At 42.0% G+C, this 23,007-nt stretch overlaps 1 protein-coding gene across 1 annotated transcript; it reads right to left on the bottom strand.

Annotated features, from left to right (window-relative positions):
• Positions 1-15,309: 15,309 nt before the first annotated feature.
• Positions 15,310-22,773, bottom strand: LOC138855520 (zinc finger protein 271-like). Its single transcript, XM_070105262.1, has one exon. The coding sequence runs from the start codon at positions 20,797-20,799 to the stop codon at positions 19,708-19,710; it is 1,092 nt and encodes a 363-aa protein (XP_069961363.1). The 5' UTR covers positions 20,800-22,773; the 3' UTR covers positions 15,310-19,707.
• Between the last annotated feature and the right edge of the window lie 234 nt (positions 22,774-23,007).

The raw sequence follows: 23,007 nt of genomic DNA, 5'->3' as shown, positions 1-23,007 counted from the left end.
AGATTGTTCATCGTCACTGGAGCACAGAGATCCTTAATAACAGAGACGCTGGCAGCTAAGTTGAAACTGAGGAAAGAGAGGAAGGTTAGCACGACATCGGAAAGGTATGGAGGGCCAGTCCCGCCCAGGTCTTATTAGGTTCTAACTGTTGCTGTCAAATTAGGCATACATCGCAGACATGTCACTGCCTTGATAGTGAAGACACTATCTGAGACAATTACCACCATGATCTTGCTGCAGCAGGTAAGCATTTGAGGGAGCTAGGCGTGAGGATGGCAGAGCCACATATTACCACAGACACAGGGTTGTGGGTATTTTGGTGGGAGCAGACTATATGGATGAGCTTGTGTCCACGATATGGACTATTAAGGAAGGTATAGGTATAGTTGTTCTACGGCAACTTAAGCCTTTGGTGCGCGTTGGACTGGTCCTATGGCTGCCTTGGAAACCAGTGCATCCAAAATTGCTCACTAATTTTAGGAAGGCAAGGGACCGATTGAATTTCCTGGTGAAGAACCTGTCCAAAAGGGCTCATTGGAAAGTATATCATTAAGGAACAGTTAGCCCTAGGATTCATTGAGAAAGTACTAGTCACAGACCCGACTGCGGGGGCGTTGACCCCCAGAACTCTCTCCAGGTATACTTCAGATATGCCAGACCTGAGAAAAAAGTCCATTATTTGCCTCGCATGGCAGTCACCAAGGAGTCAGCGCCTACTCTTTACTCCTATGAGAGTGGTACTCAACTGCAGTTCCCAGTCTAGTCATCATGAGCTGTCACTGAATGATTGTTCACAGGACTGTGTCTGACACAGAAACTGGGAGAGTTTGAGTTGAGTTGAGTTTGTTTCTCCGACGTTCCTTCACCAGATGTGTTACTTAAGTTCAGGACAGAGCAGTGTGCTTATGTAGCAAATATCAGTAAGCTTTCCTGTGGATTGGATTACCTGGAGAGAGTTCCGGGGGTCAACGCCCCCGCGTCCCGGTCTGTGACCAGGCCTCCTGGTGGATCAGAGCCTGATCAACCAGGCTGTTGCTGCTGGCTGCACGCAAACCAACGTACGAGCCACAGCCCGGCTGGTCAGGAACCGACTTTAGGTGCTTGTCCAGTGCCAGCTTGAAGACTGCCAGGGGTCTGTTGGTAATCCCCCTTATGTATGCTGGGAGGCAGTTGAACAGTCTCGGGCCCCTGACACTTATTGCATGGTCTCTTAACGTGATTGCAGGGACAAGATAGATATAATACGAGGTTCTTATGGTTGGCAAATACCGAGATGCCTGAGCAAGGCTACGAGACTTAGGAATTCAAGGCTGTCTTATTTGCTGCTTCCAGTTCACCGTTCTTGTTCCAGGCTACCATTCTCTATAAGGATTACAATGCTGAGTTTACAGAAATTTGGTTATTGTTTGGTTTACATGTAGTAGAATTGAGATTACAGAGTGTACCACTAGAACGCTTAGCATGGCTAGGCATTTCGGGCATACTTAGTTTTAGTTGACTACGACCTGGCTCACTGTAATGGTTCCCTTAATATGTTACTGAAGACCCTATTTGATGTAAACAATATGTAGGGTACTACCTCAAATGAGAGGCTATTAGTGGATGTTTACTGTGAATCAGAAGATGCTCTCAGCTAACATGCCATTAAGAGAATGGGCAACGAACAATAATATATTGCGAGACATGACAGAACAGGATTATATAGGCTGCAGCAACATCTGTTTGAAGGCTGGAGTGGAAAATTGATGAAGACAAACTTAGGATAAAGAGGAAATTTGATGGGGAAGGGAAACCAACCAGAGTAAAATGCAAACAGCCTTTGATCCTTTGGGAATGTTGACACCCATCACCATCTGAGGAGAGGATGCTTGTGCAACGAACCTGGGAACTGAACCTGGGTTGGGATGATGCACTGCCGGGAACATTCTCTCAGGAGTGGGATCTAGTCAGCAATAATTTAACAAAGTTGCATGAGTTTGGGTTCCTAAAGTCCATTGGAAGTTCGGGACAAGATTATGAATTGCATATCTTCTGTGACACTTCCTCCTTGGTGTATGGGGAAGTACTTTAGTTAGTGGCAGGGATAATTTGGTCACTAGCCAAGCATGAGTGATGCTCCTAAAGTAGTGTTCCATTCCAAGATGAGAGTTAGCAGTGATTCAATTCAATTCAATTCAATTCAAAGTTTATTCTCTATAAGGATTACAATGCTGAGTTTACAGAAATTTGGTTGTTGTTTGGTTTACATGTAGTAAAATTGTGATTACAGAGTGTACCACTAGAACGCTTAGCATGGCTAGGCATTTCGGGCATAATAAGCAAGTGATGATGTTGGGAGCGAGACTGGGGAGGTATAATAATAATAATAATAATAATAATAATAATAATATCTTATTTACTACAAGTACATGTACAAGTTATACAGACTATAGCTGACATACTACTATATAGAAAGCCGCTTGTTATGCTGAGCATTTCGGGCACATTAGGTTAGTGTCCCAGGATGCGACCCGCACCAGTCGACTAATACCCAGGTGCCTGTTTTACTTATGGGTGTACATAGACAACAGATGCAAATAAGCACGCCCACTGTTTCTACTCTGGCTGGGAATCGAACCCAGACCCTCGCCGTGTGAAGCGAGAGCGTTAGCCACCAGAGTCCCGAATGTAAAAGATGTGGTGAGTAACTTAAGGGTGGCAAGTACATACCTAAGGACAGACTCGGAAATGTCTGTGCAGTAAGTCAAGGTCCTAGCTAGTGGTTTGTGGAAGAGGACTGGCCAGAGCAGAAAATCAGGGAAGTAGCTAGCTGCACAGTGCAGATCATAGGGAAATCAGACACCGAGGTACCTCCTCATTGAGGAAACTGGTCGGAGTCACCGAAAAGGTGCTCTACTTTGAGTAATCTGTATGACAGGGTTAGTTTAGTTAGTTTAATATGTTTATTATGCACCCCATACCCATCCTGTGGGCGGTAGTCACCCCATACCCATCCTGTGGGCGGTAGTCACCCCATACCCATCCTGTGGGCGGTAGTCACCCCATACCCATCCTGTGGGCGGTAGTCAAAAGATTACAGAGGTACATAATTGGTCCAGGGACTGGACTCCAAAGTTTTGATAGCTGAGCAAGTTACAGAGGTAATGAACTCACAATTTACAAAGGTAATGACAGGGTAGGCCAAGGATGCCAGTTGACAACCCCTGGTCCTAGAGAGTACTGGATCCAGCAGTATCAAAGGGAGAATTTTCAAGGAATCCTGGAGGTACTGGCAAACGGGCAAGCAGTTGAAACGTTCAGTCTTAGGTTGACCAGAAACTCCGGGTGTCGTTAAATGGTTCACTTGTTGGGTTTGTTACTAGATCGTTTTTTTTTTTTTTGATCGACACCATGCCCAGCCCTTCTAGGGTAGGGTAGGTGCCTGAGTCCGAGCCTTTAGCTCATAAGACTGTCATTCCCATTTGCCCCCTTGGGGCGGGGATGGCAGACCAGAGAGGCCTAGCTTGTGGCTAGGCCTGGGGACAGTTGGTCCCAGAAGCTACGCCTGGGGACAGTTGGTCCCAAAGATGAGGAGGTACTTGTGCCTCCTCCCATGGGAGACTTAGGTCTCAGACACTCCCTAAAGAGGGAGCCAAGGCCGGGCCACCACTTGGAAAAGGCCCGGGCCGGGAGAATACCGCTAATCTTTAATAATAATAATAAGTTACTAGATCGTGCAAGATTATTAGAGTGTAGGGGAAGACTACACAATGCCGACCTCAGTTATGGAGCTATCATCCAATGCTACTGGATAAAGATGGGCCTTTGTTTACCTGGAGTTTACCTGGAGAGAGTTCCGGGGGTCAAAGCCCCCGCGGCCCGGCCTGTGACCAGGCCTCATGGTGGATCAGGGCCTGAATACTATGCATGGAGGAATTTGGAGATACCCCTTACCAACACTCGTCAGAATTACTGGGCACTTAAAGGTCGAGCTGCTGTCGAGATGATAAAGAGTTGAATCGTCTGTCAATTGTACGAGGGAAGGACCCTATACCTGGAAAATCCTAGAGGGACTAGTACCGAACTTGCACACGAAAATCACCCACTACGAAAGCAAAAGACTTGGCAGACGATGCACCATCCCCCCAATGAAAAGCAGGGGTGTCACTAGCACGTTAAGAGACCATACAATAAGTGTCAGGGGCCCGAGACTGTTCAACTGCCTCCCAGCACACATAAGGGGGATTACCAACAGACCCCTGGCAGTCTTCAAGCTGGCACTGGACAAGCACCTAAAGTCAGTTCCGGATCAGCCGGGCTGTGGCTCGTATGTTGGTTTGCGTGCAGCCAGCAGCAACAGCCTGGTTGATCAGGCTCTGATCCACCAGGAGGCCTGGTCTCAGACCGGGCCGCGGGGGCGTTGACCCCCGGAACTCTCTCCAGGTAAACTCCAGGTATAGTATCCAGAGCCACCACAGCTGTCCCAGAAGCAGGTGCAGAGACAGACAGACCCTCTGAGACTATAAGTATAGACTATACTTGGGCTATCATCCTGAAGAACCCTGAGGGTGAGGAGGTAGACCCATAGAGTGTGTATGTCTGCCTGTTCACTTGTGCAACAATACAAATATGCCCATTGACACATGTGTCAAGTTGTTCAGGTTCGCTGCCCGATTTTCGTTCCCACAACTAGTTGTCTCAGTGGATGCAGAAGAGATGCGCGACTGCTTGAGTTAGTTTTAGTTTAATATGTTTATTATGCACCCCATACCCATCCTGTGGGCGGTAGTAAAAAGATTACAGAGGTACATAATTGGTCCAGGGACTGGACTCCAAAGTTTTGATAACTGAGCAAGTTACAGAGGTAATGAACTCACAATTTACAAAGGTAATACATGAGGAAGGTAGAATATGAATGGTAGTCCAGGCACCTCCGGTACCATGGCCGGGAGCTTCTGGGAGTGTGTAGCGGGCACAGTTAAGATAAGATAAGATAAGATAAGATTTCGTTCGGATTTTTAACCCCGGAGGGTTAGCCACCCAGGATAACCCAAGAAAGTCAGTGCGTCATCGAGGACTGTCTAACTTATTTCCATTGGGGTCCTTAATCTTGTCCCCCAGGATGCGACCCACACCAGTCGACTAACACCCAGGTACCTATTTGCTGCTAGGTGAACAGGACAACAGGTGTAAGGAAACGTGTCGAAATGTTTCCACCCGCCGGGAATCGAACCCGGGCCCTCCGTGTGTGAAGCGGGAGCTTTACCCACCAGGCCACCAGGCCACCGGGCCTCGGAATTATTTATTATTATTATTATTGTTATTATTATTATTATTATCAAGAAGAAATGCATTCGGAAGGTCTTACATAAGAGGGTGAACACAGATGAGTTGTGGTCAGTTCTGGCCAAAACTGACCCCTCAAGGAAGGTTCCTTGATGTTGGTGAGAGGCTCTTGATTTAGGGAATTGGATCTGTGCTCCAGTTCCCCGAATTAAGTCTGAATGTCTTCCACATCCCCCCCCCAGGCGCTGTATAATCCTCCGGGTTTAGCGCTTCCCCCTTGATTATAATAATAATAATAATGGCCAAAACTGAGACAAGAGTTAACAACAGGCCTTTGATATAAATGCAAAAATGGAAGGATCGATCAGCAGGAAGCTTTACCCCTTAAAATATGCTGTTTGGAAGGAGGGTTGTGCCCTTCCCAGCAGTGCTGAGTCGATCTTCTGGGGACTAGGACTACCATGGCTCTGAGGGCCCCCGCCAGTGAAGAATTACATGAGAATCATAATAAACTTGTGAATATGCTTGACAAATGAAACCAGCTCTGCATAAACATTGTCATGGAATAGACTCAGACGGAAATAAGGTAACATCGAATCCAGGGGACTGGAGTTCATTACCTTTGTAAATTGTGAGTTCATTACCTTTGTAAATTGTGAGTTCATTACCTTTGTAAATTGTGAATTCATTACCTCTGTAACTTGCTCAGCTATCAAAACTTTGGAGTCCAGTCCCTGGACCAATTATGTACCTCTGTAATCTTTTGACTACCGCCCACAGGATGGGTATGGGGTGACTACCGCCCACAGGATGGGTATGGGGTGACTACCGCCCACAGGATGGGTATAGGGTGACTACCGCCCACAGGATGGGTATGGGGTGACTACCGCCCACAGGATGGGTATGGGGTGACTACCGCCCACAGGATGGGTATGGGGTGACTACCGCCCACAGGATGGGTATGGGGTGACTACCGCCCACAGGATGGGTATAGGGTGACTACCGCCCACAGGATGGGTATGTGGTGCATAATAAACATATTAAACTAAATCCAGGGGAACTTGTGTTGAAAACGAGGCATCCGGAACATGTTTTGCTGCAGGGACTGGTGTATTGATCGTCCCAGATAAGGCCAGATAGCTAAGGATGGTTAAAGATAAATGGTGTCGAAACCATATGGACCAGCATTAAGTTCTTGCCTTTCAAGGTCCATACAGTGGAGACTGGAAATTAGACCAACATTTCCTTGACCAGGGTGTCTGGATGGCTCATTAGATGGGACTCGAGTCCAGAGCAAACTGTGTGTGAGAAATGGTTTAAAAAACCGACAAGTTGAAGACTGAGAAACTTATACATGTCTAAATCTTCAATTTGTCGGTTTTTTAAACTATCACATCTGTCAGACACAGCAACATCATGAGATCTTGATACAAAGAATTCTTCAACACTTGTCCATTCACATTGCTAAACTCACAAACTAGTATTTAGTCACTTAGCCATAATACCAACTTACCTCATAATTTGTAATATTTTAAACTTAAGAATTAAACTAAGTCTGCCCGAAATGCCTAGCCATGCTAGGTGTTCTAGTGGTACACTCTGTAATACCTAGCCATGCTAGGTGTTCTAGTGGTACACTCTGTAATACCTAGCCATGCTAGGTGTTCTAGTGGTACACTCTGTAATACCTAGCCATGCTAGGTGTTCTAGTGGTACACTCTGTAATACCTAGCCATGCTAGATGTTCTAGTGGTACACTCTATAATACCTAGCCATGCTAGGTGTTCTAGTGGTACACTGTAATACCTAGCCATGCTAGGTGTTCTAGTGGTACACTCTGTAATACCTAGCCATGCTAGGTGTTCTAGTGGTACACTCTGTAATACCTAGCCATGCTAGGTGTTCTAGTGGTACACTCTGTAATACCTAGCCATGCTAGGTGTTCTAGTGGTACACTCTGTAATCATTATTTTACTACATGTAAACCACACAATAACCAAATTCTGTAAACTCAGCATTGTAATCCTTATAGAGAATAAACTTTGATTTTGAATTTGGACGAAGACCAACTTCGACTAGTGGATGGTACCACTATGACCCCGCCTCCGCCTGCTTCGCCTCACCTCACTACAGTATATAAGCCACGTCTACGGCCCTATGCTGTACATTCTACAAGATTGATGGACTGAACACATCGACTCCAGGCTGAGGGATTGATTACCTCAAACTCCTCCTCTCCTTACACCTTCCTGCTTTGTATTGGGCTGATGAAGCCACTGTGGGGCGAAACGTTTCCTGAATAAAGATTCCCATACGTTGCATAAGTGTCTCAGAACAAACTGGGAGAGTTTACAGGAGGAAGACTTAATTATTCTGGACTCAGCGTCTACCTTTGCTGGTGGGAGTTGGTTTAATATGTACCTCTGTAATCAGTAAATACCTTTGTAACTTGTCATGATTGTGACTAGATATACCTGGAGTTCATTACCTTTGTAATTTGCTCAGCTATCAAAACTTTGGAGCCTATTCCCTGGACCCATTATGTACCTTTGTAATGTTGAGGTACAGTCCCTGGACCCATTATGTACCTCTGTAATATTGAGGTACAGTTCCTGGACCCATTATGTACCTTTGTAATGTTGAGGTACAGTTCCTGGATCCATTATGTACCTTTGTAATGTTGAGGTACAGTCCCTGGACCCATTATGTACCTTTGTAATGTTGAGGTACAGTCCATGGACCCATTATGTACCTTTGTAATGTTGAGGTACAGTCCCTGGACCCATTATGTACCTCTGTAATGTTGAGGTACAGTCCCTGGACCCATTTTGTACCTTTGTAATGTTGAGGTACAGTCCCTGGACCCATTATGTACCTTTGTAATGTTGAGGTATAGTCCCTGGACTCATTATGTACCTTTGAAATGTTGAGGTACAGTCCCTGGGCCCATTATGTACCTCTGTAATGTTGAGGTACAGTCCCTGGACCCATTATGTACCTTTGTAATGTTGAGGTACAATCCCTGGACCCATTATGTACCTTTGTAATGTTGAGGTTCAGTCCCTGGACTCATTATGTACCTCTGTAATGTTGAGGTACAGTCCCTGAACCCATTATGTACCTCTGTAATGTTGAGGTACAGTTCCTGGACCCATTATGTACCTTTGTAATGTTGAGGTACAGTCCCTGGACTCATTATGTACCTTTGTAATGTTGAGTTACAGTCCCTGGGCCCATTATGTACCTCTGTAATGTTGAGGTACAGTCCCTGGACCCATTATGTACCTTTGTAATGTTGAGGTACAATCCCTGGACCCATTATGTACCTTTGTAATGTTGAGGTACAGTCCCTGGACTCATTATGTACCTCTGTAATGTTGAGGTACAGTCCCTGGACCCATTATGTACCTTTGTAATGTTGAGGTACAGTCCCTGGACCCATTATGTACCTCTGTAATGTTGAGGTACAGTTCCTGGACCCATTATGTACCTTTGTAATGTTGTTAGGTAAGACACATATGCAACAGTTAGACAACTTTATTCCGAAACGTTTCGCCTACACAGTAGGCTTCTTCAGTCGAATACAGAAAGTAGGCAGGAACAGTAGAGATGTGAAGACGATGTAATCAGTCCATCACCCTTAAAGTCGTAGAATTTGAGGTTGTCAGTCCCTCGGCCTGGAGAAGTTCAGTTCCATAGTCAGGAACTATCTGAAGATCAAGCGACAGTGCGGAGACTTAAATACTGTCGGAAGGAGAGGTGCAGGGTAGTAGTAGTAGTAGTAGTAGTAGTAGTAGTAGTAGTGAGAGGCAACTGAGAGGTCATGTCCCTCTCAGATCCAACCCTTCTCACTTGAAAAGTTTGTAATGTTGAGGTACAGTCCCTGGACCCATTATGTACCTCTGTAATGTTGAGGTACAGTCCCTGGACCCATTATGTACCTTTGTAATGTTGAGGTACAGTCCCTGGACCCATTATGTACCTCTGTAATGTTGAGGTACAGTCCCTGGACCCATTATGTACCTTTGTAATGTTGAGGTACAGTCCCTGGACCAATTATGTACCTTTGTAATGTTGAGGTACAGTCCCTGGACCCATTATGCACCTCTGAAATGTTGAGGTACAGTCCCTGGACCCATTATGTACCTTTGTAATGTTGAGGTACAGTCACTGGACCCATTATGTACCTTTATAATGTTGAGGTACAGTCCCTGGACCCATTATGTACCTCTGAAATGTTGAGGTACAGTCCCTGGACCCATTATGTACCTGTGAAATGTTGAGGTACAGTCCCTGAACGCATTATGTATCTGTAATGTTGAGGTGCAGTCCTTCGACCCATTATGTAACTCTGTAATGTTGAGGTATAGTCCCTGAACCCATTATTTACCTCTGTAATGTTGAGATACAGTCCCTGAACCCATTATGTATATCTGTAATGTTGAGATACAGTCTCTGAACCCATTATGTATCTCTGTAATCTTTTGACTACCACCCACAAGATAGGTATGGGGTGAGATAAGATAAGATAAGATTTCGTTCGGATTTTTAACCCCGGAGGGTTAGCCACCCAGGATAACCCAAGAAAGTCAGTGCGTCATCGAGGACTGTCTAACTTATTTCCATTGGGGTCCTTAATCTTGTCCCCCAGGATGCGACCCACACCAGTCGACTAACACCCAGGTACCTATTTGCTGCTAGGTGAACAGGACAACAGGTGTAAGGAAACGTGTTGAAATGTTTTCACCCGCCGGGAATCGAACCCGGGCCCTCCGCGTGTGAAGCGGGAGCTTTAGCCACCAGGCCACCCATATTAAACTAACCTACCATACCACAGGCGGGGATAGAACCCGCGATCAGAGAGTCTCAAAACTCCAGCCCGTCGCGTTAGCCACTGGACCAGCTAGCCACAATAAAATTCGTCCAACTAGGTATATTTCTACACCATAGGAAGGTTAGCACAGGCACCGCGGGTTCTATCTCCACCCGTGGTATGGTTTGTTTGCAATCGTGTCATTATGATTTCATGAGTCATGTTGATGGCTTTAAGGGGACTTGAGCTAGAGTTCATCACGGCCATGCTAGTTGGAGATTCGTCTGTAAAAACTTATATTTGTGGTAACAGTGGTGCCTATGCTAACCTTCCTATGGTGTAGAAATATACCTAGTTGGACGAATCTTATTGTGGCTAGCTGGTCCAGTGGCTAACGCGACAGTCTGGAGTTTTGAGACTCTCTGATCGTGGGTTCTATCCCCGCCCATGGTACGGTTTGTTTGCAATCGTGTCATTATGATTTCATAAGTCATGTAAACTAACCTATGGTGGCTTCTCGCTCTCTTTTTCTTAACCACTTCCAGTCTCATTCTCATGCTACTGCAGTGTACACCGATGGTACCAAGTCTTCTTCTGACACCATCAGAGTCGCAGCAGTGTTTCCGGACAACGTTGTGCGAGGGCATTTATTATCCTCAGCTAGCATTTTTATGGCTGAATTGTATGCCATCCTTGTAGCCCTTACCAATTACAGTGGACCCTCACATAACGCTATTAATCCATTCCTGAGAGCTCAATGTTACGCGAAATTATCGTTAGGCGAATTAATTTTCCCCATAAGAAATAATGGAAATCAAATTAATCCGTGCAAGACACCCAAAAGTATGAAAATTTTTTTTTTTACCATATGAAATATTAATTTTAATACACACAAACTGAAGAAGACATGCACAGTTACATGACACTTACCTTTATTGAAGATCTGGTGATAATTGATGGGATGGGAGGAGGGGAGAGTGTTGACGGTCTTAGTGTTTAGAAAGGGAATCCCCTTCCATTAGGACTTGAGGTGTCAAGTCCTTTTCTGGGGTTACTTCCCTTCTTCTTTTAATGCCACTAGGACCAGCTTCAGAGTCACTGGACTTCTGTCGCACAACATATCTGTCCATAGTGGCCTGTACCTCTCCTTCCTTTATGACTTTCCTAAAGTTTTCACAACAGTGTCAGTGTAATAGTCACCAGCACGGCTTGCAATAGCAGTGTGAGGGTGATTTTCATCCATGAAGGTTTGCACTTCAAGCCACTTTGCACACATTTCCTTAATCTTTGAAGTAGGCAACTTCTTCAATTTCTCTCTCCCCTCCTCCGAAGCAGTTTCCTCAGGTGTGGCCTCTTGCTGTTGAAGTTGATCTATCAGCTCATCAGTGGTTAGTTCTTCATTGTCCTCCTCCACCAACTCTTCCACATCCTCCTCACTAACCTCCAACCCCAAGGACTTCCCAAATGCCACAACTGATTTCTCAACTGGCATATGCTTCTCAGGGTTAGCCTCAAATCCTTCAAAATCCCTTTGGTCTACACATTCTCGCCACAGTTTCTTCCAAGCAGAGTTCAAGGTCCTCTTAGTCACTCCCTCCCAAGCCTTACCTATAATGTTTACACAGTTGAGGATGTTAAAGTGATCTCTCCAAAACTCTCTTAGAGTCAGTTGAGTTTCTGAGGTCACTACAAAGCACCTTTCAAACAGAGCTTTTGTGTACAGTTTTTTGAAGTTTGCGATGACCTGCTGATCCATGGGCTGCAGGAGAGGAGTGGTATTAGGAGGCAAAAACTTCACCTTAATGAAGCTCATGTCCCCACAAAGTCACTCTGCCAAGTCTGAAGGATGACCAGGGGCATTGTCTAACACCGGGAGGCACTTAAGGTCTAATTTCTTTTCAATTAGGTAATTTTTCACAGTGGGGGAAAATGCATGGTGTAACCAGCCATAGAAAAAGTCCCTAGTGACCCATGCCTTACTGTTTGCCCTCCACAGCACACATAAATTAGCCTTAAGGATATTCTTTTGCCTGAATGCTCTGGGAGTTTGAGTGATACACTAATAAAGGCTTCACTTTGCAATCACCACTAGCATTAGCACACATCAACAGAGTAAGCCTGTCTTTCATAGGCTTATGTCCTGGGAGTGCCTTTTCCTCCTGAGTAATGTAGGTCCTGCTTGGCATTTTCTTCCAAAACAGGCCTGTTTTGTCACAATTAAGCACTTGTTAAGTAAGTAAGTAAGTAAGTAAATTTATTCAGGTATACACAAAAACAGTTACATAGAATTATCATACATAGCAGCATATGTGTAGAGAACCTGGGATAACCCAAAAAAGTCAGACAGAGTGACTTATTTCCATTGGGGTCCTTTTACCTTATTATTATAATATAAAGGTTATAATATTTTCTTATTATTCTATAATGAAGATAACATCTTATTATCATACTAAAAAGACTATCTACTACACGAGGGTCATTAAGACTATCAACAATACGAGGGTCATTAAGACTATCTACTACCCGAGGGTCATTACGACTATCTACAATACTAGGGTCATTACTAGGGATAAGGTAAAATTTACACGTATTTTAGCTAAAAAATAGAAAATCATTCCCCTCCCTTTCTGTTGCTTCATTCATCAGACACTTTTTGGCAGTCTTCTTGAACTGGTTCAAGCTATGACTGGCTTTGACATTTGTGGGTAGTCTGTTCCATTCCTTTATTGCTGTACAATAAAAGGTGTTTGAAGCCTGGCCACTGACTGTGGGTACTACAAAGTTGTGCTCTCTCCCCCTAGTACTATGATTGCTTTGGTTCCCAACCTTGACAAAATTGACAGCAAGATATTCTGGACACTGTTCGTGAGCAATTTTATAAACATGATTTAGCTTCAGTTGTTTTACTCTGTCTTCAACATTCAGCATTCAACATTTAGTCCTTCAGTCTCTATGTACTCCTTGAATTCCTGCACATATTTTTCAGCTGCTTTGTGGTCCGAACTGGCAGCCTCACCATGCCTTATCACACTAAGTATGCCACTATGCTTCTTAACTCTCTCAAACCAACCTTTGCTGGCCTTAAATTCACTCACATCATCACTAGTTGCAGGCATTTTTCTAATTAAATCCTCATGCAACTTCCTAGCCTTTTCACTTATTATCGCTTGAGAGATGTTAACTCCTGCTATCCGTTTTTCGTTCATCCACACCAATAACAGTCTCTCTTTCTTCATATCCATAGTAATTCTCACCCTTATTCCTGTAGGGTTGGCACTAGAAGCTTTCTTGGGGCCCATGGTCACTTATTTTGCAGGTGAAATCACTAAAAACGCTGTAATAATACGAAATGTTCCGAATGTATGCTTGGATGTGACAGTGGAGGCTGGCTTGTAAACAATGTCACCCACGGAACAAGTGAGGCTGGCTAAGGCCGCACATGGACTTGTCTCAGACAAATCGCGTTGAGCGAGTTTTTTAGCACTAGGCGAGGCAAATTTTATGGTGGCCCAGTGGCCTGGTGGCTAAAGCTCCCGCTTCACACACGGAGGGCCCGGGTTCGATTCCCGGCGGGTGGAAACATTCGACACGTTTCCCTACACCTGTTGTCCTGTTCACCTAGCAGCAAATAGGTACCTGGGTGTTAGTCGACTGGTGTGGGTTGCTTCCTGGGGGACAAGATTAAGGACCCCAATGGAAATAAGTTAGACAGTCCTCGATGACGCACTGACTTTCTTGGGTTATCCTGGGTGGCTAACCCTCCGGGGTTAAAAATCCGAACGAAATCTTATCTTATCTTATCACTTGCGATTTCTGTTTCGAAAACAAAGTTGCACCTTTGGCAAGAACAGCTTCTTTGATTGCTGTTTTCTTGGCCAGAATAGTAGCGATGGTTGATTGGGGTTTACTATACAACCTGGCCAGCTTGGAGACACGCACTCCACTTTCATACTTAGCAATGATCTCTTTCTTCATATCCATAGTAGTTCTCACCCTTATTCCTGTAGGGTTGGCACTAGAAGCTTTCTTGGGGCCCATGGTCACTTATTTTGCAGGTGAAATCACTAAAAACGCTGTAATAATACGAAATGTTCCGAATGTATGCTTGGATGTGACAGCGGAGGCTGGCTTGTAAACAATGCCACCCACGGAACAAGTGAGGCTGGCTCAGGCCGCACATGGACTTGTCACGGACAAATCACGTTGAGCGAGTTTTTTAGCACTAGGCGAGGCAAATTTTTTGCGTTAAAATGTATCACTAGGCAGATTTAACGTTATGTGATGCCATCATTAGGAGAGGGTCCACTGTATTGCATCTATACCTGTTTCACCATTTGTAGTCGTTTCAGACTACCATAGTGCTTTACAGGCTATACGAAAATTTGATACATCTCCTAGTTCTTCGTATCCAACTTTGGTTACACTGTATCTCTAGCAAGCATAAAGATATTGTTTTTTGTTGGGTTCCTGGTCATGTTGACGTACAGGGCAATGAACAGGCAGACACTGCTGTGCAGTCAGCAGTATATGATCTCCCAGTTTCATATAGAGGTATTCCATTCATGGACTATTATGCTGTAATTCCTATCCACCTTCACATCTGTTGGCAACAACGTTGGTCTGATCTGCACCATAACTGGCTGTCTGCTTGTCATCAGTGTCGAGGTTGGGAGACTGCTCTCTCCAGTCTTCACATCGGCCACACTCGTCTTACTCACGGGTATCTCATGGAGAGCCGCCCTGTTCCGCTCTGTGAGAATTGTCAGGTTCCAGTTTCTGTTAGCCACATTCTGTTGGACTGTCCACTCTATCAGCGAGCTCACAGAATTTACCTCCAATGTCGTCTCCGCTCTACTGCCCTTACTTTACCTTCCCTTCTTGCAAATGGTCCCTTCTTTAACCCAAACTCTCTCACTGATTTTTTGACCGCAACTGATTTACTCCACAAACTCTGATGATGATACCTTTAGCATTCTCCTCAGTCCTTTCTACCTCAATCTCTTGCTACCCTCTACCCCTGCACTAACCACTGCCCCGCTGCACCCCATAATCTAATAATCATCCCTCTCCCTCTTGCTTCCCAATACCCAATCCTTCCTGGCCCTACTGTGCTGTATGACCCTTGTGGCTTAGTGCTTCTTTTTTATTATAATAAAATTATATTTTAATTTAAGCAACCATGACATCACACATCTAAGTCCTGCTTTTGTTGGGAAATAAAATTAATAAAACAACAAAGAAAGTCTTTATTCACAGGTTGACATATAATTTTTACAAGAATGACTTACATGAAAAAGTGCCTAGTTATGCAATGAATTTTGGGCAAATGTAAACTTCGAGCTAAATTGTCTGATTGTCTGATGTGCTCTGGTGGCCTGGTGGCTAACGCTCTCGCTTCACACGGCGAGGGTCTGGGTTCGATTCCCAGCCAGAGTAGAAACATTGGGCGTGTTTCTTTCCACCTGTTGTCTATGTTCCCCATCAGTAAAATGGGTACCTGGGTGTTAGTCGACTTGTGTGGGTCGCATCCTGGGACACTGATCTAATTTGTCCGACATGCGGAGCATAACAAGGGGCTTTCTATGTAGTAGTATGTCATTGTTGTCAGCTAGGACTGTATACCTTGTACATGTACTTGTAGTAAATAAATAAAGATACTGTCTAACTGTTCTGAGTAACTCAGCATTGTCTGTTTATAACAGCAGTGGTATTAGTGAACAGTAATACAAAACAGCTGTGATGAATGGTTTTGAAAATCGACAAGTTGACGATTGAGACACTTATGCAACATACGGGAATCTTTATTGAAGATTCCCATATGTTGCATAAGTGTCTCAATCTTCAGTACAAAACAGTATTAACAATTTAACAAAGAGGATACACTAGAGCTGAGCCAAGCAGTGAATAAGACTCATATTTGGAGTCAGAATGCTAAGGGTGACATTACTTATTTGTCTAAGGATAACAAAACTTTCTTTATAATAACAAAGTTAATGTGAGAGGATAGTAGATAATATTATTGATAGTTTAGTCTAAGAGTTGGATGTACAGTGGTACCCCGAGTTTCGTACAGCTTGCAACTCGAACAGTTGTGTAAGTGTATTATTGCAAGTGTATTTTTGGGGGTTTGAAACGGATTAATCTAATTTACATTATTCCTCATGGGAACAAATTCGTTCGGTAACGGCACTCGAACAGCCTTCTGGAACGAATCATGGGCGAAACTTGGGGTACCAATGTATCTGAGAAAAAAGTACACGCATATAAATATTTAGATTCAGGATTATCATGTATATACATACATATGTACATGTATGTACATACCCTAACCAGAATCTCACACTTTATATAAGACGACCATTTTAGTAACTTACTACTTATTCTATGCGTTTGCAACAATAACTACATTGTTACCCTATCAACTCTATCATGTGTTGTTTCTACAAATGCAGTAAACCGTTGCTTACCCTTATCTATCTATTGTTCACTTATATGTGTCAATGAAAACATTTGACCCAACCCTTCCTAAATCCTCCTCATTTCTTTGCAATTTTATTTCTGTCCTAGACAAAACATATTCAATAATAATCCTACTTTATTATACTCAATAGAATTATTCCTCTATAATTCTTTCATGCTTTATTGTCCCCTTTTCCCTTATACAGTGGAACTATACATGCTATCTGCCATTCCTTAGGTACCTTCCCTTCTTTTAAACATATATTGAACACAATGGAAATAAGTCACTCTGACTTTTTTGGGTTATCCCAGGTTCTCTACACATATGCTGCTATGTATGATAATGTAACTATATTTGTGTATACCTAAATAAACTTACATAAACCCCTCCAAATATAGTCTCACTTGTCCAAGTTGCTGTATTCCTCCCCTTGTATTCTACCCACTGCCTCATGCACATTCCCCACCCACATCTGCCTCTGATTCTTTCTTAATTATATATGAAGTTACTCCTCATTGGACAATGTATGCACGACCTTACTGCTTCTCTGTCTTCTTCAATATATAACAGACCCTCTAAATATTCTCTCCATGTTTCCAGTACTTCCATCTTCTGTTTGATATCTTCAATCATTTGTTTTAACTACCAAGGCCATTTACTCTCCTGGAATTCCCAGCTTATTTTTCTCGCTCCAGAACTGTCACTCATTCTCGGCAAAATCTGCTGAAAAAGCTTCACATGTTCTCTCACTGAAGCTCCTTTTGCATTCCCTTACAACTCAATTAATCTACTCTGCCTTCCATATTATTATCTTTACACTGTGTAAACTTCTCATATACAGTGGACCCCCGCATAACGATTACCTCCGAATGCGACCAATTATGTAAGTGTATTTATGTAAGTGCGTTTGTATGTGTATGTTTGGGGGTCTGAAATGGACTAATCTACTTCACAATATTTCTTATGGGAACAAATTCGGTCAGTACTGGCACCTGAACATACTTCTGGAGTGAAAAAATATCGTTAACCGGGGGTCCACTGTATTAACTTCTCCCTTGCTACCAACTTTAAATCATCATTCCACCAATCCTTCCTCATCCCACTCACACCCACCCTCCCATACCAGCAAACTTCTGCTGCACTGGATTCTTAAATTTTCCATTTGCATTTTGAACTCTCCCTTATTACCTGGGCTCTCTCTAGCCCACCTTTCTCCCAAGAGTTACTCTCTAGTTCATTCACTTGTCTCTTACCCAGAGATGCAATTTCACTCAAACTTCAACTTCCTTTTACACTCAATCCCCTCAAGGGAGGTTCCTTGACACTGGTGAGGGGCTCTTGATCTTAAGAATTGGATTGTGCTCCAGTTCCCTGAATTTAGCCTGAATACCTTCCACATTCCCCCCACAAGTCCTGTATAATCCTATGGGTTTAGCGCTTCCCCTTGATTATAATAATAATAGTTTTGCACTCAATACAATTGGTACAAAATAATAATCTGAAATATACATCAACTACCTAAAAAAATGCACAGGACTATCAATCTACCTTTCACCCAGTAATACATAGCTTAGCAGAAAGCAGCTGTCATTGCACCCTGTTTCGTATCTCCTATAGTTATTCATCTTTGTTTAAGTAAATATTATCAAACATCTTTCTGTCCATGGGGAAGTGGAACAGAATTCTTCCTCCGTAAGCCATGCGTGTCGTAAGAGGCAACTAAAATTCCGGGAACAAAGGGCTAGTAACCCCTTCTCCTGTATATATTACTAAATTTAAAAGGAGAAACTTTCGTTTTTCCTTTTGGGTCACCTCATCTCAGTGGAATATGGCTGGTACATTGAAAGAAGAAGATGATCTTTCTATACATAATTTAATGAGAGGTCTCCCATTATTATTTACCACTGTACTCCATATGCATTTACTCTGCCATCTATACCATTCTTTCCCACTTTTGCATTTAGGTCCTCCACAATTCTCTTCCTTGGGTCCTTGGGACAACACTTCCCAAATATTTACTTAATACCCCTCAAAATCTTTTTTTCCGTGTACTCTGCACATTTTACTTAATGCAAGGAGATCCAGATTCTTTTTATTTACAGTACCATCAATTAATTCTTTCTTTACATCTGTACCACACCCACATACATTAACACAACCCATGTTTAAAATTTCCTTCCTTGTCTTTTCAGTAATTGATGCAGAAGAGGATACTAGCCAGTTCCTGATCAGCCGGGCTGTGGCTCGTACGTTGGTTTGCGTGCAGCCAGCAGCAACAGCCTGGTTGATCAGGCGCTGATCCACCAGGAGGCCTGGTCACAGACCGGGCCGCGGGGGCGTTGACCCCCGAAACTCTCTCCAGGTAAACTCCAGGTCTCCAGGTAAGCCCCGTTGTTCCTGCAGTCAATATGCCTTCTGCAACACCAATGCTTACAGAAGAATTCCAGTCCACTTTCCCATGGAAATGTAAGGAAACACTACAGATTAGAAGGAATCCAAGACGAGTGAGTATATACATACATTTACTACTTTATTTGCATAACTGCAGGTACGTATAATGAGAACTGGATGTCAATATACACCTATCATCCGACTTACGACCGAGTTCGGTTCCGAGGAACCGGTCGTAAGTCGAAATGGTCGTAAGTCGAACTTTACTACTGAATATCAACAAAACATTTTTGTAATGACTTTATTTTATTGTTTTATTTTGGTATTTCATGTTTTACTTTACTTTTTATGTTGTTAGTACTGTATTTTATACTGTAAGGTTTAGGATAAACACTGTGTACAACACAAATACTGGTTTATTTCCCAGAAATTTGGCATAAAAAACACGGTCGTAAGTCGAGTGGTTGTAAGTCGAGCAGGTCGTAAGTCTGATGGTAGGTGTAGCAATGTTTATGAGGCAGAAAGAAACAGAATACTTACAAGGATTGTTAATTTATATTTTTGTAAATGGTGTTTCACATATCTGGAAAACTTATACAGGTATTACTAGATCACAAAAAGCAATTTCTTCTAATCACTCAGCACATTGACAAGATTTCTCTCTCAAAGGACTTCTAATATGTTTTAGTTATAAGAAAACTTGTGACTGATTACTTACATGAATTCTTGCTTATATGAATTCCCGTGTGTTTTGCTAAACTATACTCGAGGAAAAACCTTATAGACACTCGAAACACTGAAAAGGTTTCTCTCCAGAATGAATTTTCATGTGTGTTTCTAAATAAGGTTTTCGGGAAAACTCTTTTAGACACACTAAACACTGAAAGGGCTTTTCACCAGTATGAATTCTCACGTGTTGAATTAAACTATATTTTCGAGAAAAGTGTTTTAAACATTGTGAACACTGATACGGTTTTTTTCCAGTATGACTTTTTATGTGGTTCATTAAATAAGATTTATGGGTAAAAGATTTTAGACATTCTAAACATTGATATGGTTTTTCCCCAGTATGAATTCTTTTGTGATTTATTAAATCAGAATTTTGGGTGAAGTCTTTAAGACACTCGGAACACTGATATGGCTTCTCTCCAGTATGAGTTCTTGTGTGTATTATTAAGTCAGATTTATGGGAAAAATATTTTAGACATATTGAACACTGATGTGGTTTTTCCCCAGTATGAATTTTCTTGTGTGATTGTAAGTGAGATTTCCGGTAAAAGTCTTTCAGACATTCGGAACACTGATATGGTTTCTCTCCAGAATGAATTTTTATATGCCTCGTTAAATATGATTTATGAGAAAAGTGTTTTAGACATTCTGAACACTCGTATGGTTTTTCTCTAGTATGAATTCTTTTGTGTTTTATTAAGTCAGATATTTGGTTAAAGCTTTTTAGACACTCAGAACACTGATATGGTTTCTCTCCAGTATGAATTCTTATGTGAATTATTAAATCAGACTTACGAGAAAAGTCTTTAAGACACTCTGAACACTGATACGGTTTCTCTCCACTATGAGTTATCTGGTGTGACTCTAAATGACATTTTCGGGAAAACTTTTTTAAACATTCGGAACACTGATATGGTTTTTCACCAGTATGAATTCTAGTGTGTGTTTTTAAAGCAGATTTACGTGTAAAGTGTTTGAGACACACTGAGCACTCGAATATTTTTTTGTTTTTCATTATAGTAGGTGATACACACTTAGAGTTTTGTGAATCATTTAGACACTGTGAATATTGATATATTTTGTCTTCAGGGTGTTCTATAGTTTGTGTTGCATCAGCACATTCTTCATTTATTTTTGACATATCTGTCACTGACTTAATAATCTTCCATATAAACTGTTAAATTCTTATCCACAATAATTTTTTCTGAATATTCGTTAAAAATGAATACTAATATTTCTCCAATACAGCAATATCTAGAGCCAGACAATGTCCAGAAATAATGGACAAACATCATTAAATCTTAAACTGACCATAATTGTTTAAAGATTGCTGTGTAAAGTGTTCTTGGATTTAATGAAGAGAGTCCATTTAACCAAGGGGTGTCTGTAAACTGGATCCACAAGGTAAACCAATTTCAAATTTAATGGAAAAAATCTTTTAAATGCAGAACTGTCTGCTACTGCTACGATTGTGAAAAATGGTCTTGCCATTCATTTTTCTTAGACAATGGGCATTAACCTTCACACTGTCAGTCCCATAATATTATGGGATAAAATTCAAGCGGCCTCCAATCTTGCAGGGGATAGCTGGTAGGCCTACATATGAGAGAATGGATCTTCAGTGGTCAGTGTGCACAGTATAAATATAATCCTGCAGCATGCAGTGCATGAGAAAAAATAACAGCGACTGTGTTTTTGGTTTAAAACAGCAACTTTGCAGTGTATTTTTGTATGGTATTTATGGTTGTATTCTCTTTGTCTTGGTCTCATTTGATAGACTGGGATATGTATTACAGAATGGTTTACAAACTAAAAGTAACTTGAAAGTGAGCTCAAAGTAGTGGAAATGTTCGATTTTTGACAATGTTCAAGAGTAAACAGATCACGTCACACATCAAATACTTGTTAACTGGTGAGTCTAATATGCATTCACAAATGCGCTGATATTATTTATACCATTATTACAATAAAGCAGTAGTCTGCATAACAGTAAATCTTCTATTTTTGCGTGTGAATAAAAATTTAAAATGGGAAGCAAGCGTAATGTAAGAGAGGCGTGGAGACGTGACTAATGAACAGAGAAAATGTTATTTTAGTGCCAGGAATGTTTGCATTGTTTATTCTGGACCCTATTTTGAAATTGGCCTTGAATTTTGTATGAAATTGGCCAAATTAGCAATTTCTGATCACTTTATTGGGTAGTTGAAATAGGTAAATGGGCAGTTTCTTGTACTCGATCAATAGAACAAAAGGAGCGCTAGCAAAATAGCTATGAATATATTCAACTGGAACAATGGAATTGGTACAAAATAGGGCTCACAGTGAGTGAAATCACAAATGTGTAAATATTGCTGAGATCGCTAAATTCACAAGAGTGTAATTCTGTAAATTTTCCATCAAATTTTGTAGTTTTGGTTTCATTACCATTGGGAAATGATTCTCTATCATTTCATAAAAATGTTTTTTCGTTTTGAAAATTCTTCAACACTGAGAGCAAGTTTGTGAGCTGGGGTCTCGACAGTGAAAGGATTAATGATCGCTTCCCGTCTTCCCTATGGGAAAGTGTTAAGCCCGGCAGGGTCATCAGTGCTTGGGAACTAAGAGGGTTGATTTCAGTTCTTGGAAAAATAGCTGCAATTGCTTGGATCAAGAGCCTTTCACGTACCTAGAAAGGCTCTCTAGTACTGTATATGTACTTAATAACAATTTTTAAACAATATGTATTGACAGATTTAGTATAAGAACTCTCAGGCATGTTATAAAAGACAAATAATATTAATCGCCAAGTACAGATCGGTCATCACTAATCCGGCAATCAGTTATTCGGATCCATCAGTAATCCGGCACTAATTTTGGCTAGCATAATTTCGTTTGCATCATTATACTGACTCAAATCATTATACTGACTCAAATTTCATCATTATATTGACTCAAATTGTGCAGATGGTTGTAAATCCACAGCAGCAAGCCAGTGGAGAAAAAAGCAGTGATGAAAATGAGGAAGATGAGATGAGAGTCTCTGTTGATAGGTTAATTAAGTGTATTTTAACCTAACCACTCTGTAATTCAGCACACTTAAAAATCCGGCACATTACAGGACCCAATGATGCTGGGTTAGTGATGGCCGACCTGTATCAAACACTGCAAGATTGATGCTGCCACTTCACTCAAGTTATTACAATGTTTCCTCTCCGCTGCAGTCTTGGCGCTTCCTATTTACTGAAGATATTATTACAATTATGTAACATTATGTAAACTTCTTTTCTGACAAGCACAATGAATGTTTTTTGTATTTAGCATCGTAAGCTCTTCTCTTCTCTGTGCGGGTTATTTGTGTATTGTTCCAGTT

This window comes from Cherax quadricarinatus, chromosome 98 (genome assembly GCF_038502225.1).
Source record: "Cherax quadricarinatus isolate ZL_2023a chromosome 98, ASM3850222v1, whole genome shotgun sequence".
Taxonomy (NCBI): Eukaryota; Metazoa; Arthropoda; class Malacostraca; order Decapoda; family Parastacidae; genus Cherax; species Cherax quadricarinatus.
The sequence above is the reverse complement of the archived record's forward strand: the minus strand, read 5'-3'. Positions and strand labels throughout refer to the sequence as shown.

Excerpts from the sequence above, each read along its gene's own strand:
- LOC138855520 (XM_070105262.1), bottom strand. The coding sequence starts at position 20,799 with ATGTCAAAAATAAATGAAGAATGTGCTGATGCAACACAAACTATAGAA.